Source organism: Ammodytes marinus (assembly GCF_949987685.1).
Source record: "Ammodytes marinus genome assembly, chromosome: 21".
Taxonomy (NCBI): domain Eukaryota; kingdom Metazoa; phylum Chordata; class Actinopteri; order Uranoscopiformes; family Ammodytidae; genus Ammodytes; species Ammodytes marinus.
Window position 1 is genome coordinate 18,392,187 of NC_137225.1, and position 18,318 is coordinate 18,410,504.

Here is an 18,318-nt window from a genome sequence, read left to right on the forward strand (position 1 = left end):
TTTATTTATCTGAGAGGAAGCCGTGGGCACACTGGGACATTATCAACTCATTCTCCTCCGAGGGGTTTTCCTCCGGGATGAGGAAATCGTCTGCTTTGATTTACTCTGTAAATCTAGAGCCTTATAATACAGCGGCAGCAGATCGCATGAAGGCTGTAAAGTCTGGTTAGTGGTAAAAATCTAAATAAATACATTACAACTTTTTTTTTAAATGTGCAGAATGATTTTAAGAAGATTTCCTAATATCTGTTGCCATCATTACTCAGTAAATATAGATGATCATACTCTCTCTTTTACCTCTTCAGTTTTGTGTATTTGGTCAACATCTCATCATCTCAGATTTTATAAATGTACCCAAACTATAGCATCTTGAGTAACATTATGAGCATGGCTTGCAGGCTGTATTTATTGTTGTTCTGTGACACCACTGCCAGATACAGGTCTGCTAAGGCACGATAGAGCCAGTGTTATTGTAAGGCCACAAGGCCATCTGATAAAGCCCCATACTCTACAGCCTGCAGCGATAACACATGTTTTGGATGGTATCGCGCCAGAAAAACTGAACCTGCGCTGCTGCACAGAATGCAACAATTACTGCAAAGTCCAAAGTGTGCACTAAGGGCATCGATCAGAATATCTGGAAGCCATTTTTCAGCTGCGGACAGAGAGCGTCCTCTTGGGCTTCCATTGTTTCACACGCTGCAGCATGTAAGTATAGGTAGCGTCAGGCTTTTGCTTTTGTGTGAATGCAGTTAGTGATGATATCAGGAGGGACTTTCCCCCCACACCGAGTTTCCTGATGTGAGCTTTTTTCCCATGTTATCACATAGAAATAAACACAGGAGGGGTGTTGATCAGCTGACATTGATTGCTGAAATGTGATTGGAAGTTAAACACATAACCAAGAGCTCATATTTTAGAAAATAGCCTGGTTTATTCTAAACTATTCTTACAGATTTTTGCCCTCAAGCAAATACAGTACTTTTAAGAGTAGTTTGTAATTTTCAGCTTTTTTATGGAAGAGTAACATTGGAAGATCGATACCGCTTTTTACAGTAAATATGAAACAACCATCATCAGCTAGTTAGCTTAGCATAAAGAAAATAATTTAAAAAAAAAATTCTTCCAAAGGTAACAAAATCCACGAGCCAGTAACTTTAAAGATCACAAATTATCTGGTTTGTTTAATCCGCACAATAACGGAAGTTCAATAAACAAAGATTTGTGGTTTTAAGCTAACCCGCTGTCAGCTGTCAAGTTTCATATTTAACAGACAAATATGAAACTGATGCTGTAAATTGAAGACAAGCAAATCTGCATGAATGGGATTTTGTGAACTAATTGGGTATTTTTATGGCCAATGTTTGCAAACTATTGCCTATTTACATTTTCAACAGACAGAGAGCAACACATTTATTCACTTGAAGTTGTGTTTAAGTATACTTTTAACTCTCCATTAAAAGTCCATGGCTGCATTATGTTACCTTGGAACAGAGCCCTGCTAGCGGTTTCCACCGGTTTCAAATCTTTATGCTAAGCTAAGCTAACCAGCTACTGGCTGAAGCTTCATCATGCACTGGTTCTAAATCTGGTTCTAAATCTTCCATCTTACTTGAATATTTATATTGGCATATTTCCTTAAATGTTTATTATAATTATATTGAGGCTGTGGTGCAGGCTTTGGTGCAGCACAGCCTCTAGGTATAGGGAGCAAGTAGATATTGATGATCCAGACCATTGTGTGTAAATGAACTGAGGAGATAATCTCCATCAGGTGAACCCATGACACTGAGAGGTTTAGTCAAACACAGGAACTCCTTGAAGTGTAAGATAGGCCAGATATGTGAGATAATGTATTGATAAAATGCTCTCATGGTGAACATTTCTCTGTGACATGACTGATTGGAGTCAGAACAGCCAGAAGGTTTCATCAGAATACAATCATAGGATACATGTTAATAACAGCTCTTAAAAAAGGACATTTAGGAAAAAAAAAGGTGAAGGCAGATTATTCACACCTGAGGAAGTTTTATCCCCTTTCCCCAGCGTTAACTTGACACATATCCATCTTGTAATGTAGTTAATTCAATTTGTTTGTTGTTTATCCTGACGAAAGAATTTGACAAGAAGTTATGTGTGAATGTGATTAAAAGGTGTGTTGGTTCTTCCTATCAGTGCTGCTCATTTTCTATACAGCGTAAGTGTAAAGGGAACAACGCAGGGAGGAAGCCCTCACACACACAGTGCATTTCCTCCATAAAACCACAGCTGTGTGAAAACAACAAGCAGTGCATTCCTCAGCCATTTCTCTCACTTCAGCACACTAAAGGACAACGGTGTTTGCAGAGAGAGCACCGCACTGTCTTATGCATCTGCACTGGGGACAAATAAACACTTGTCTTTTGTGCTTTTTAAAATGTCCACAGTTCACTTTGTGCAGATAGCAAGATTTTACACAAGGATTTCATCATCAATAGGTAGTGTGAAAAGCATGTGTGATGTGGGAAAAACTGTTTTAAGGAGCTTTTCAACCGCAATCCGTTAAAGGAGAAGTTGCTGCATCTATGAGGAAGTTCCAGCCTTGACTTTTGGAGTATTTGTTCTGTAAATCTCTAGAAATGACGGTGCATTAATTCACTGTGAGAAAAAATAAAATATTATAAAAACTCCAGGCCTACTAGCCTCATGATTTTGTTTCCAGCCACAGCTCGGTATATAGTTTCAGAAGCCGGTAGCTGCTCTCTTATCTTGTGTCTCTGCAGCTCCCTTGCTTACCTGTATTGATCCAGATTCTTGCCGGGTGCGATGCCACTGATCACACACGTTACTATTGATCGGCATTGGTCACCTTGAGACCGTCGCGGCGTCCTGTTAGCACCATCGGGGGTATCTCCGTTTTGTTCCTCGGTGACGCTCTAGCGCCTCAACAAGGCAAAGGCCACACATGAAAGGATTCGGTAGTGTTTGAGCGGCCGAGGGATCAATTCACACCCTGATTGTCATATACAAAGACATCACTGTCTCTAACCCTCATTTCCAAAAAGTGTCTCTGGAGAGATAGATCAGTAATTAACCCATCAAACACTGATTTCTTAAAGTATAGATTTTTTTCTGATTTCCATGCACTTTGGCTTGAAAAGTGCAATCTCTTCAACCTGCATCGTCCTGTTGTTGATGAATTGAGGGACTTCTTTGGGGCGGAGGGGTCAAAGGCAGGTCAAGTTGAGGAGAGCAGTATTTATGTGGCTGGTGGCTGTCAGGGAAACAATAATACCCCTTTGACATCATCTATCATTTGTTTTCTCACCGATACTTATGATGCAATTCCTATTTCTCCCATACAAAGCCAAGAGTGAGTGCGGGAACTGTGTGAGCGATGCAAATAAGAAAAATAACTTTGGTGTATTGTTATGGTTGATAGTAGCCTATTGTTGAGTGAGCTAGTTATTGTTAAGGAGTGAAATGTCAAGCCTTTTATGAAAAATATATATATATATTTAAAAAATGGGCTTATTCCATGACTGCAGTTCATTTTCTGATGTTTTCTGATATTGTTATCTTTTATAAGAACTTGAAGAAGTTATTTCAGGCTCATACTCATGTGTCAAGGACAAAAAAGAGAAAAAAAAGATAGACCCAAAATAGACAAACTCTTATCAGTTTGGGAATGGTCTTAGCACCAGTGGGAACAATGCCGTGGCGAGATCGAGGCTGAGGTTGACCCTAATAATGCGACGGGTCTGTCAAGGAACCTGTGGAACAGGAAGCCCAGCGTACCTCTGTCTTCATGGATAAAGTCATAAAAATGATAAACACGGGTCTCAATTAGCCTCCGTCAGGACAATGTGCTGGTCGCCGGTGGGGAGGATTAGGGTCGGGCGAGTAAAAGTGAAGAGATGAAAGCGCCCGCTCTCCCGTGTGGCTGACCTCCTTGTTGGTTTCAATAAGGAAACCTGGGTTTTCCCTTTTCCCTGCTCACTAATGGTGATTCATCAATCAATCAAGACGCTCTGTTAATAGATTTTTTTTACTCCCTGTGGTGCTGCTATAAAGAAGTGGGAACAGACGAGTGAGAGTCAGGGGGTGGCTTAGTGTAAAAGGAACATAGCTATTGTCTCTATTGGTTATAATAACACTGTACACGACTGCAGCACAACAAGGTTACATGTTAATTAAGAAAAAATAAAAGTGATGACATAAGGGGTTCATTGTAAACACCCATCACAGTTAACCTTTGACTTATTTACTTGATATTATTTTATACTTACACTTTTGTATGTGTTATGGTCAAAGACAGTAATTTAGTTCAGTGATACCAATAGTTAATGGGCTAATCTGTCCGATTGGTTCAAGCCATTGTTTGACATTTTGAGAAACTGTGAGTTAAATGTGAAGCTAAGGCCAAAGATGTTTAACCTAGCTTAGTTCAGGCTAAACCTCCTGCAAGGGGGAACTTTTGAATGTTTATGAAACAGAGAAATATAAATACAAAAGCCTACCTTTATAAATGTGCATCACTGATTCAAAGCCTAACACGAGAACCTTGACTTTATAATTTTGAAATGCTGTATCCTCTAAGTTGCCTGAGTGTAACGACAGCACTGTGGATGTTCTCAGGAAAGAGACTTTGATTATTTTACTTGTTGCTTCCGTTTTATTGTTGGCTGACCCCTGGCAGTGCGCAAAACCCAGAGGTCACCACAACTTGTGGTGAAAAGTTTCCAAACATCCTCATGTTAGCATGACTAAAGGCATATTTAAGATCTGTCTTGGACCCAGGCTTCAGTTTAGTAAAACAGACGGAGAATGAGAGAAGATAAGGCGGATGTGCTCATCTCCAAAAAACGAGCGGCAGAGACAAACAAGAAATAGTTTTCAGATCAGAGCATCTTCATGAGGTGGGGGCAGGATGGTGCTGCATAGGGGGTACGGGGCGACGCCATCAAAATGTGCTCATTGCATGGAATGAACTGGCCAATAAACACAACAGGGCCGAGTAGATTCCCACCTGATTCCCAGCAGATCCCTGACAGATTAACGCCTCCAGAACAATGAGACGAGAGTGGAGACTGCTTCCTCTGTGTCCCCGCTTGTCTGGGGCAGACAACATCCCAGTGCTACCCTTTCTGCAGGGTTGGGGTGTGTGCTCCCGGGCAAGGAAACTTTCCCAGCAATCCCCTGGGGGAGGGGGAAGACTATACCACCAATAATGCATAAAAACATCTGTGTGTGTGCACATGAGCAGAAGAGGCAATTATTGAGGCAGCATGATCAGTTTCTTTGGAGAAGTTTTACAGAATTTCAAGTCCCCACTCTCTTGTGACCAAAGAGAGACCTAGGAAAATAACATGGCCCAACATAGACTCTCACATCCTTTACGTGAGCATAATTTAACCACCTTCACCTGTGGAGGATCTCTCATATCTGCAATCCATATGGGGTGATTTTCAGGTTACTGAAGAACCCTAACCCGTGGACAGGTTTCTGCAGTTGAGTTTGACTGACAGCTGACGACAGAAGAGAAAGTAGTTGTAAGAGAGTGACATTATTACGTGTTAAAACATGAAATGCTCCAGCTTCGGGGGGGAGAAGGTGGGATTTCTATTTAAAGAATCATCTCGGAAAATATGTTTTTTTTCCCTCCTTGTTTCTCTGCTGCACACCTGTTTTGTGCTTCCTGCCTTAACCTCTTCATTCTCTCCTCCTCACAAGCCCCTTCCCCCCATCCTGAAACACCTCTTGCTCTCCAGAACAGGTGTTGGGAGGAAGTCATAGTCTAATCAGACTATCTAAACAATCACTATCTCACCACTGATAATGACAGATGTCTACACACTTTACACTTGGGTCCAGATCTGTATGGTTTCCAATTCAGTTTCCAGCTTTAACAGCATCATAGCCTAAAATATACATGACAAATTAACTACAAGCTGGGTTTTGAAGTAGGGCTGGTAAACCTAAGAATATACAGTAAACTGTTTAATAATGAACCCCTTTAACCCTTGAGTTGCCTAAAATGGAATGAATGCACATTAACAAAGGGTAAAGTGTGTAATGTGAAGGGAGTAGCTTGTATGGATGACCCTACAGATAAATATAACCTAACTCAGCTCTAGTAGCATTTTAGCATCTTTAAGCTCATTGTTTTGGTTTTCAGGGCCCACCACGTTTCTGTTCTGATTGAGTTTCACTGCTTTCGTCAGCGTTGTTTCCCCTCGAGGGTAGCTGTTTAGAAAATACACAATACACTATACCTGTCTAAATTCACACAGCAGATAAACACAGTTGGCAACTAGCTGAGGAACATAGTCGAGCATTTAGCAGCTAAAGAGACAGATATTTCCCTCTGGAGTTGGTGGAGACCAAAAACAGAGCTAAAAAAAGAATTATTGACTTACTAGCATCACGTGGCAAGACACACAACTCCAGATTAAGGTGAATGTTGCTCCATATCTGGTGCATTTTTCAACAGGTAATTGTTTGCTAACATGCTAGCCATTTAGTCTTTATAAGGTGCTAATGTAAATGTTGGGGTTTAAAGGTGAAGTTAACGGTTTATTTATGTTAATATAAGTGTTAAATCGCTCTTTATTCATACAGTGATCACTTTCATAATGTGCACGTTTCATAAAGCCGATTTCTCAGTCAGCTGCTCTGCATGTAATCGGCTAATAAACTTTTTGGGGGTTCCCGAAATTATTATCCAATCACAAGAGAGAACGCTACAAACCGACACCCTTCTCACTCATGGTCTCACTGCCGGTGCACGCCAGAGCGACAGATGGGTGAATGTTTATACGCCTACAATGGCAGAGCAGGTAAAAATCCTTCCCAATGTCTGTTTCGATGGTTTTTATCATGTTTTTATCACACTTATGGATCTGAGATGATGCTAGATAACTCGCTGCTTGATAACCGCAGTGCATTAATGTGGTGACGTAGGGACGAGCGAGGGGACTGCTAACTGCAGTAACTGACAGGAAGTTAGCTAAAAGAACCATTCTGCTTACAGCACCTTCAAGTTGTTTGCAACGTTTATTTGGAAATTTTGATCTTAACATCTTAAAGTTGGTTGGTTTGTCTGACCAAACCAATTACCTTTAATTATTGAAAAAATAAGACAGAGAAAGAGAACAATTCTTCTCATATGAGATACAGTAGTAGTAGTAGTAGTAGTAGTACTTTATTGGCAGACTCATGGTCCATATACAACACACATAATAAATATAGACATAAACACAAGAATATATTATAAGATAACAGATAAGATAACAGATAGATTTTAAGAATAGGGCAGAATACCCAAACATTTGCAGCTCATTAGCAGAGTATTGTTTAAACTCAGAACACTTTTCCCTTCTGTGGCTTTTCAATCTCGGGCGTTCGCAGCTCGAGCGGCTCAGGGGATCATTGCGGAGTGCTAACATATATATACCTTCCGTCCCTGTGATTTAAACTAACACCAGTGCCTCACAGCTCGGCACAAAGGAGCCAGCAAACACATTGTGCAATTCCCAAGAAAGCCACCCACAGACATTTATACAGCGGCACTGGCGACCAGAAGCTCAGCCGCGTTTCTGAACTCACTTGGAAGGCGGACAGTTTGTGCTGCTACGCCAAGGACAGGAAGTGCTTGCAGAGGGACAGGAAGTGCTCACCGCTGCAGTAGCCGAGGCTGGAACTGAGATAATGCCATTGTGTAAGCAAGCCAAGTGACCTCTCCCTGAGCGCAGAGCCCAGAGGCTGGCGTCGGGAGCCCTGGCCCCCACCCAGCCCCAGACTCCCCAGGCACGGGGTGGGGGACTTAGTGGAGGAATGGAGGGAGGAGGATGGGGAGGGGGGCTACAAGGCGTGTCACCTCCCCCCCATCCCCTCCACTCTCTCCGGGTTGACTCTGAACCTCACCTTGTAGAGGAAATGTGGCTATGACTCCAGACTTTATGACTTCTCCCATCAAAAGCCAGGATTTTTCACTCCCACACTGCAAGAGAGAAAGAGCAAGAGGAGGCCATGCAGGGCACGCTCATACCCACACCCATCTCGACACACGCACTCACAGAGACACACATGCCAACACAGAGTCTCCCTTTCTCCGCTCCCTTAGGATCAGAGCAGGAGGGTGGGTGGGGGAACCTTATCAGGTCATCGGCGATAAAATAGACGATGACAGTATTACAGTCCAGATCCTGTCCCATAAAGCGCTCGGCTCGACTGGACCTCCAATCCAAAACCCACACCCACCCCTTCACCCACCCACCAATACCCCCAGAGGGTCACCCAGCGTGCTGTGTAGTCCCTGCTCTGTGTCTGCTTGGGGGCCATGAAAAGGTTGCATAAGCATCTCTCATATTTCTGTCAGCCCCTTTTGATGGGTCAGTAGGACCGTAAGCCACAAACGAGGTGGGAACAGTCTTCTAAACAACAGAGCTGTCAGGGTGAGGTCTGCTGGCTCAGATAAGAACCCCCGCTAGCCTGTGGATGATGTTTGGATTTCTGACCACAAACAGGGGGCTTCATTCAGTCTAGAGATTTGAGGTGCAACAGGTTGCTTTAACCTTTCCCCCACCTCAACATATCAACAGTCCTGCTCCGGCACAGCTGCTCCAAAAACAAGGGAACACATTCTCACACATTTCATTAGCCAGCTCGTGTGTTGAAGAGTAAATTGGAGTTCAATCAAGTTTATATTTGACTTCTGTCTGAAGTACTGTCGTGATGTATGAATGTTGCTCAATGAAGCGTTTCACCTCATGTTGTCAAGTATCAGGGTGGGGTATTTTTGGATGTGAATTAGTCTTATTGAAACTTTTTTAACTCAGACAATGAAGTGAATGAGCATCTGATGAGGTGAAAGTAATTGCATTGAGACTTAATAGTTCAGATATTTTAGGGTGAACTCCACCTTTAAGCTTTGAGTGAGTTGTTGAAAGAGGCATAATAGCTCGGAATTAAATCTTAAGAAACAAAAATAATGTAAAAAAAAAAAAAAATAGGCCTACATTCTGGTTATTTTACATTGTTTTATATTTAGCCATCACAGACTTGGCATCATTCCCACTATTTCCCTGTATTATGTCATCCATTTAAAAATAAGTTTTCTATGTTATTTGGCTTTTTCTTCCCACAGACATGATCTGTTCTCTTCATAAATTTTAAGCCCTCGACTTAATCAATCAGCTGTTTGTTTGGGTCATTAACATCCCAGACCGACGTCTAGTCGGCTGAAGACAGGGTATCCGCTCGAGAGACAGTTTAGACATTTGAACGTCAAACCCTGAGACAAAGACGCTCAAGTATCACAACATGCTACAGGTGTTTGTGTCGGGGGCCTATAGTCGCTTATGTGATGGCTGTTTATTTGGGCTTTTTCCACTCATATCGATTTTGCTTTTTAGGGACATTGAAATCATCAATTACCGCCCCTTTGTTCCGCGCGGCTCATTAGGCTGCAATCAAAGAAAAAGTCTCCATCGAGACGATCGTGCGTAAAAGTTGCGAATGAGCGAGCCATTAACTCCACGCGTAAACCTGATCCTCAAGATTTTAACAAAGTTAAACCTCCCAATACACAGAATACCCATCAATTGCGTTGATGTCTGAGCATTAGTGCCAGTCTAATACAAGGGTGGGAATTAAAACTGGACTTTGGGGCTGTCCAAATATACGTTAGTGTGGATTTAAGATTAGCAGTTTCACCTCACTTCAGAAAAAATATACATATCTATTCACATTTCCAACAAAAACAGAACATTGCACTAAAGCCTGGTCTCTGACGCTGTTAAATGTATTAACATCGAATTGTGTGCACATGAGCATATATTCATATAATTTACTATTTTTCATCTATATTTCAACATCTCACAGCGTCTCTCTCTATTCCTCACAGGGTCTCAGCTCTTAACATACAAGGGTCGGAGGCGGGGTACTCTAAACTTTTTTACACCTTGCTAGTAGTGGGCACTCCCACCACATGGTGATTGGCTGCCTGCGAGTTTATAGCGCACCAGCCTTCACATCCAGCGTTGAGTAGTTGGTACCGTTCAGTACACGCGACTCCTAGATGGATGTGACTAATTATTTTGAAAGCCAGAAAACTTGTCAAGTTCCTTTCTTTCCCATCTATCAGTAGCGGTGTGTTGTCTTATCTTACTGCGAGCTGTCCGGTGGCTCTCCAAACCCTCCCAGCTGGACAGAGATGAGTAGTCCCGATGCGGGTTACGCCAGCGACGATCAGACCCAGGCAAGGTGTGCGATGTCAGTCATGATGCCTGGAATGGGACACTGCCAGTGGGCCGACCCTATCAGTCCTCTCGGGGACACCAAAGTGAAAAACGAGCCGTGCTCCTCTGGCTCCGGCAGCCAGAATCGCGGGAAGAGCGAGCCGCGGATCCGACGGCCCATGAACGCGTTTATGGTCTGGGCGAAAGATGAGCGCAAGAGACTGGCGCAGCAAAACCCGGACCTGCACAACGCGGAGCTGAGCAAAATGTTGGGTAAGTCATTGAACACTTTATTCAAATCTTACGTTACTCACCTATTTGCCTGATATGAACTGCTTATTATAGAGTGATTGCAATGTTATTTGTCTTATTATTATTAATATTATTAGTCATTTTATTGAACATCTTAAAATGATTTGATTTTCACGTTTGCATTCTGCTATAACAACAATGAGTATAGTCATTTCTTAATCAGTGCAGTGGTTGTTTAGGCAGCAGGTGATGTTCCTATGTTATTAAAAGTCCCTGTCTCTGAGCTATAAGCTGCACATGTAACCTCAAAAACCTGTCCCTAGCCCCCTAAAATGGCAACAAGCTATTTTTGTTTCGACCGCACGTATACTAGGCTACAGTATCTGCTGACATATCATTGATGTGCACTCTCCTCTTGACCTGTTGCAGGGAAATCGTGGAAAGCCCTTCCTGTCACCGAAAAGCAGCCCTTTGTGGAGGAGGCCGAGCGGCTGCGGGTTCAGCACATGCAGGATCACCCCAACTACAAGTATCGGCCCCGGCGGCGGAAGCAGGTGAAGAGGATTAAGAGGCTGGACTCTGGATTTCTGGGGCACGGCGTGTCTGATCACGGGGCGCCGTCCATGCCCGGCGACGGCAGGGTGTGCGTGGAGAGCCTGGGCCTGGGCTACCCCCATGAGCACGGCTTCCAGCTCCACCCTCAGCAGCACCTCAGCCACTACCGAGACGCCCAGGCTCTGGGGGGGCCCTCTTACGAATCCTACAGCCTCCCCACGCCCGACACCTCCCCCCTGGATGCCGTGGAGACCTCAGACTCCATGTTCTTCCCTCCGCATTCCCAAGAGGACTGCCACATGATGTCTGCGTACGCTTACCACTCCCAGCAGGCGCCAGAGGTATACCAGCCCCACGACCCCCACTCCAACCACCACAGTAACTCCATCCTGCACCGACACCCTGCCTCGGCTCAGGAGCAGTCCCCTCAGTCTTCCAACCTTCCCCCTTCCTACATGGGATGCCCCAACCCTCTGGCCATGTATTACACCCAGCACTGCAGCCCCAGTCACCCCAAGAGGCACCATGGTGGCGGCGGGGCAGGACAGCTCTCCCCACCACCTGACTCCCACCCTCACTCCTCCTCTGGGGAAGGCGTGGAGCAGATGCACCACTCAGAGCTGCTGGCCGAGGTGGACCGCAGTGAGTTTGAGCAGTATTTGAGTTCCTCCTCAGCGCGTGCGGACATGACAGGCCTGGCGTATGGGCCGCCACACGAGGCCGGCATGCAAGGACCTGAGAGCCTCATATCATCAGTGCTGTCGGATGCCAGCACAGCTGTGTATTACTGTAGCTACAACAACTCCTAACCTCCTCCTGTTTGACCTGTTACGCTGCTGCAAGGACACATGCTCTGACCTCAAATCTCTGTAGCTAAATTAGAGCAAAACTGTTTTTATTTTATTTTATTTTTTATTTTTCCCCTGCAAGCGCAGAAGGCCGATGAGATTTTAAAATGAATACTGTATCTGTCGTAAGAAAAGCCATAGAATATTTTACCATAGACACTGGTTTTAAACTTCTCTGAATTCATTTTGTGATAATAAATATTGTACATTCACTATTTTAAAAAGTTAATGTTTATACTGAAGGTGTTTTTATACTTTTTGCACTTTTGAAAAAATAAATGTTTGCAAATAACTCATCCTCTCTTGTATTTATTTATTTCACTCTTTCAAATTTCCAACAACACCTGTTGAAGTTTTATTTTTTATAATGCACATTTTAAGTTGCAGAAACAACTTAACTTTCTTTTGTAGTGTGCTTTACTTTGAAATCAAAAGCTATATCAACTTAATGATAGGTCAATTGATTTTGAATTAACAAAATTAAAATACTTAAAGGACAAATTCACTCTTAGAGGTTTTTCCACGTGGCATAAAGTCACTGTTCTTTCAGTATGAAACGGTCTATGTTGGTTTATCCCACTTCCACTCTTAGCGTAACGGGCCTCCCAGTGGCTCACCTGGAAGCAGGGCAGCGACCCGGCTTCCTGGCCCTGGACAGAGTGGAGGTAATCTCAGTGTCCGCGTTACACATGGCGCCTTGTTTTCGCAACATGGGAGCGCAGTTTATGCTCCGGACATCCTGCCTGTAAATGATTTAGTCTCTTCTGATTAATGGTAGTAGGTGGCCATTACAATTCACTCTGGTTTACTACACCTCAGTTAAACAATGGCCACATTTATTTAGTGTATTTTCACAGCTGAACATTTCAATGTCCATCCGCCAGCCTATGCATAATAACATAGCATAGTGACATCAGCGTTTATTTGTGTGGGGTGGACTGATATATCCTATGATATTTTTATCCGCTATCGCCGGTCCGTTGCTTCATCATATATCAAATTTATCGGGTTGAAATCTTCAAGAGATCAGGGCAAACCTTGAGGATAACGGAATGGTATTTATAGCCGGAGGAAGAGTCCCGTTATATAAATAGAGATGTTCCCTATTTCAAAAGGAAGAGGTTCTTCAGTGAGGGTCAATCACCCTGACCCCACGCTCCATTTTTAGTACTATGGAGGAAACATGTTCCAGGGGTGTATATATTCATGCGCTTTGTTCATGCTGAATGTTTTTTAAATATTCTCTTATGTAGGAGAAGGACAGGTCGGAACTTAAGGTAAATATTGCCTGATCTTCCCACGGTCGTAATGATGATGTCAGAAGTCAAGGAAATCTAAAAAGAAATGAATTACTTTGGCATAGGCTATTATATGGTACAGTTAATCCAAACTGACTTGTTGTGTCCCCCCTCGGGCTGTGCGGGACAATCCACTGTAATTGGTGTGAATGTGTTTAAATTCAGTCTGCAGCCGAGTGGCAGGTTTATCCTCCCGGTTGTTAAGGCTAATGGGTGCATAACAACAGGCTCAGGCCACTATCCCTCGAGGCAGCAGCAGACTGGGTGGGGGTCACCTGCGTCCACTTAGGGAGAGGCTGCAGACCCCCCATGTCAGCCGTGATATTATCTCTACACGCTAACTGATCAGGGCTAATTGACAAGGAAGAGCCCAATGAGTGAATTTGTGCATTTTCAGAGTTTATCACAGGAAGGTGTCAAAAAAAGAATAAATAAAAGTTGGTTGTGAATATTAATATGAGCCTTTAAATAAAATTATTACAATTGTGCGTTTTGGTTTTAGGTTGCATTCAACTTGGGAAAATCTGTCTGGCAAAAAGGTTGTGAAAATGTAAAAGAAAGAATAGATCAAAGAACTGTACAAATGTCACAATTTAAGGTACACTTTACAAATAAACTTTATACAAAAGAATATTGTAACAAAATAAAATAAAATGTATTATGTACTTTCATACAGTTAAAATATAAATAACAGTTAATTATGTTTTACACATACCTGTTAAGTCATATAATTGTTGTTTGCAATATGTTTTGCCTAATGCTTTACATAAGACTTTCATGTTCAACAAACAAATCATATTGTTTAGTGTGGTAACCTTGCACATGTACAAAAAGTATTAGTATATAAGGACATTTTGTTATAAAACAAATGAATGTCAACAGGTCACATAAAAAAATATGTATATATATAAATCAACACTGATAAGAAAATTAACCCATTTTCAATAATGTGTGTCAGTGTATAAAGTTATTTACTGTTTATTTATTTGAAGAACTGTATGTGGCAGCACCAAGGTGTTTCCATGTAAAAGAAAGACATTCCGTCAGGTCAGAGAGAACACAGCTCAAAGCTCAGGAAATCAGGGCTTTTCATGGTGTTCCCATTGCTGCGGTAGTGTGTGTGTGTGTGTGTGTGTGTGTGTGTGTGTGTGTGTGTGTGTGTGTGTGTGTGTGTGTGTGTGTGTATGTGTCCCCCAAGGCCTTGCTGCCAGCGCTCTGCACAGACACAGAGACACTCAGAGATTACAGCGGCCGGCCGGCTACATTAACACAGCAGCACTTAATCATGGCACTGCCATAATCTCATCTCAGGTAGCTGCCTTCCACGAACACAGCTTCATTGAGCCACAAAGCCGCCTGAAATTTGTTACATTCAGCCTCCAATAAAGCATCAATATCAGCTTCATCTGACTGGCTCAAGATGCCAACACAGTGAAGTTCAGTGAGATGGTTTCTCAGTCATTATGTAATTTTAACTGAGGATGAATGAGGAAATACACCCCCTCTGTATCCAGATGTAAGCTATTACGACTAATTTATTTCTCTTTCCCTTTGTTTTACTCTTTTTGAAAACAAGGAGAGAAAACTAATAGGCATTTTTTTTAAAGAATTCTTGATAAGATGAATTATTATTTTTTTAAAGAGAGAATAATAATTAGAGCTGCAACGATTAATCGACGAATCGATTATTAATCGATTATTAAAATAATCGCCAACTATTTTCATAATCGATTAATCGTTTCAAGTAATTTTTTATAATAATTGATCAACATTTTTCACCATTTTCTGACATTTTACGGGCCAAAACACGAATCGATTAATAATCGATTAATCGAGAAAATAATCGACAGATTAATCGATTATCAAAATAATCGTTAGTTGCAGCCCTAATAATAATTAAACATAAGCTTAAGGGGTTTTCTACAATCTGTTAACATTATAAGTCATCTAAGGAGAAGTTCCTTATTTTTGAATATTAATAAATACATTAGGTACAATTCATAAGACCTTTATAAATGGTGGTGAATTAGAAAGTAGGCCCCCATTGTTAATGAAATATGTTTAAGTGTTGTATTGTTGTGTAATTGTTTAACACATCCCATTGGGCCCTGAAAATGTATGATAGCCATTTTTGACACATTTCTAGTATGTTATAGACTAAACACTTATTAGATCAGCTGAAAAAAAGGTTCATGAACACTTTGAGAAAATAGGTCAATAACAGAAGTTAAGATATTAAATTATGATTAATGCATTTGTGGTGTTAATGTTAATAAAGGCTGACCTACAGCACGGGCCTCGTCTCACGTTACTGGGAAAACATAACACACGTGCACATAAAACAGCTTCAAAATCTGCCTCTGTGTTTGAAAAGTGTCTGGTTTCATTTGTGAATGCCGCACTGTAATGCACACAAACACACACACACACACACACACACACACAAACACACAAATAAAAAAAACGCTCTCTGCAAAATTGTGGACGTGAAGATACCCATGTCAGTTTTCAGAGACAGCCATGGAGAGACTGCAAAGGGCCCGAACTGATTAAGTCATTGATAGCAGATTGCAAATACAGCATGTGAGACAGCTGCAGGAGAGGGTGTGTTCTCTTTTCTAAAGCAGGGCTGGTTGCTCATAATCCCGGGCATATGCTGTCCCTCTCTGGCCTGCTTTTATGGCCTCTGCTTGTCACACCAGCGTCCAGTTGTGCTCCCACCACTATATATAGTGGATCCAGTCAATCTCCAATCGGCACTGTGACTCAATAGTTTATTTTTCTTCTGATTCCAGCTCTGCTTTTGTCACACGTTCAGTTATAAATAGTTGTCTCTCGTGAGTTGAGAAACCGAACAGGTACCCCCACTTTTTTGTGTGTGCCAAGATGTCAGCTGCTGTGTCAGAATTCACGGGGATTATTCACAAATGGTTTTGGAAGTATTTTTATTGCAGGGCTGCAACGCTACAGTAACATAAGGTGGAGCACGATTTAAAGGCTTTGCTACAGTGCTCGTTTTTCATTTCTGATGGAAGATTTTGCATCTTACAATCTAAATACCGTTTGGTGGATGCAGGAAAGCATTTAGATTTACTTTACTTCTAGTCAAATAAACAGCTGCATTAGGTAGTTATTTATTGTATTTATTGATTCCTCCACATTTAAGTGTGTCCAGCTTACATAGGCAAGGCAATGCAAGGCAAGGCAAGGCAAAGCAATTTTATTTATAAAGCACATTTCAGGCACAGGGCCACTCAAGGTGCTTCACAGGGTTAAAATTAAATAAAGAATACAAATACAAAAAAGGAACAGATTTAAAACATGGATAAAAATACAACATTTAAATAAAAGAATTTAAAAAAATAAAAAATAAAATTACAGGTTAAAAGGGAAACAAGAACGTTTTGAGACCCGATTTAAAAGAGCTGAGAGTCTTAGCGGACCTCAGACTCTCTGGCAGTCAGTTCCAGACATTGGGCGCATAAACGCTGAATGCCGCCTCTCCCTGTTTAGTCCTAGCTCTGGGGACTTTTAAAAGACCTGTCCCAGACGACCTAAGGGCTCTGCGTGGCTCATAACGTATCAGCAGATCAGTAATGTATTTTGGCCCTAAACCATTTAAGGCTTTGTAGACCATCATCAATATTTTAAAATCAATTATTTGAGTGACAGGAAGCCAGTGTAAAGACCTAAGAACTGGGGTAATGTGATCTACTTTTTTGTTTGGTCCTAGTGAGGACTCGAGCAGCAGCGTTCTGAATTAGCTGAAGCTGTCTGATTGATTTTTTAGGAAGGCCTGCAAAGACACTATTACAGTAGTCAAGTCTACTAAAAATAAATGCATGGACAAGTTTTTCTAAGTCCTGCTGAGATATTAGCCCTTTAATTCTCGATATATTTTTAAGGTGGTAGTAGGCTGACTTAGTAATTGATGTGTTTTTTGAAATTCAAGTCGACATAAGACATAAAACACAACATATTATAAGATTTCTGAACAAAAATCTGCCACAAGTTCTCTACCTAAAACAAAAGTCATATTTTTATAGTCTTGCAACTATGAGGTAAAACATTTTTATTAACAAATGAAGAATCTATTAAACTGACCTGTTTCAATAGCCAATACAATGTACCTGAATGTGACATATAACACAAATCCTTTGGTTTACACTATAGCTTTTTAAATTAGACAATAGGCCAATGTACATACTGTAAATATATTTGAACCAACTATGAACAGACAGTCAGTATATTTAGTATGTCTTTAAGGCATTACAAATCAATATTTCTTTGTTTTATGTTGCAGCAATAAAAATCCCTATATGAAAATGTAACATCTGTTTGTGTGATACAGCTTCAAACTTTTATCTAATATAACGTTTATGTTATTTAACAGTATATTTCAATGGGAATTCATGTTTTGTTAAATACTTATTTGATCAAAAATAGAAAGGACTTCACAATTCATAAACGTGTATAATTAAATACAGATATCGTAAACAGTTGTGACACAAATGAATACAAGATTAATAGCAGCTATGGCCTGATAATAAAATGGTTGTGTGGTGCCAGAGAACATTTTTCAAGTTGGCTGGCACTGTCAGGAATTGAGTCAGGGAGCTGAATCGACTCCAGGCCTCTCCTGATCAGCTCAGCACTCTCCGTTCTTTTGTTTGAATCCCTTTGTGGCATACAGGACAATTTTTAGCTCGTGTCCAGGCGGGCAGTGAGTATGAGATGACTACATCAGCAGTCAGTTTCCTCTGCACTGTGTTTTTCTTTGGGAGGCTAAAAGGTGTCGGCTGAGTACTGCCACACTTCTTTAAGTCTTGTGTACTCTTGTTACAGGATTCCCTGTCGGCCCTGGACCTCCCTTCCGAGGAAACTAAGGAAAGTGAGCAATGCTGTTTATGAGCAAATAACACTGTGTGCTACTGTGACTAAATATCATTAATGACTAACTCAAGTAGGCTACGCAGGCAATGCCCAGCAAAGGAAAAAGGAAAAAAGAGCAACTTTTCAAATTCGAATGGAAAGCAAAGACAGTATTCTACAGTATAATTACTATATAGACCTATAGTTCAAGGGCTGATTTATTTAAGTGATATGTGGAAATAGCTAAACTAAACTGAAATAAAATAGAAATCA

General features: G+C 41.5%; 1 protein-coding gene across 1 annotated transcript; it reads left to right on the forward strand.

Annotated features, from left to right (window-relative positions):
- The first annotated feature begins 10,044 nt into the window (after positions 1 to 10,044).
- On the forward strand, positions 10,045 to 11,963 carry sox17 (SRY-box transcription factor 17). The gene is made up of 2 exons (XM_080050629.1): positions 10,045 to 10,493; positions 10,902 to 11,963. The coding sequence occupies exons 1-2, from the start codon at positions 10,196 to 10,198 to the stop codon at positions 11,834 to 11,836; spliced, it is 1,233 nt and encodes a 410-aa protein (XP_079906755.1). The 5' UTR covers positions 10,045 to 10,195; the 3' UTR covers positions 11,837 to 11,963.
- The last annotated feature ends 6,355 nt before the right edge of the window (positions 11,964 to 18,318 follow it).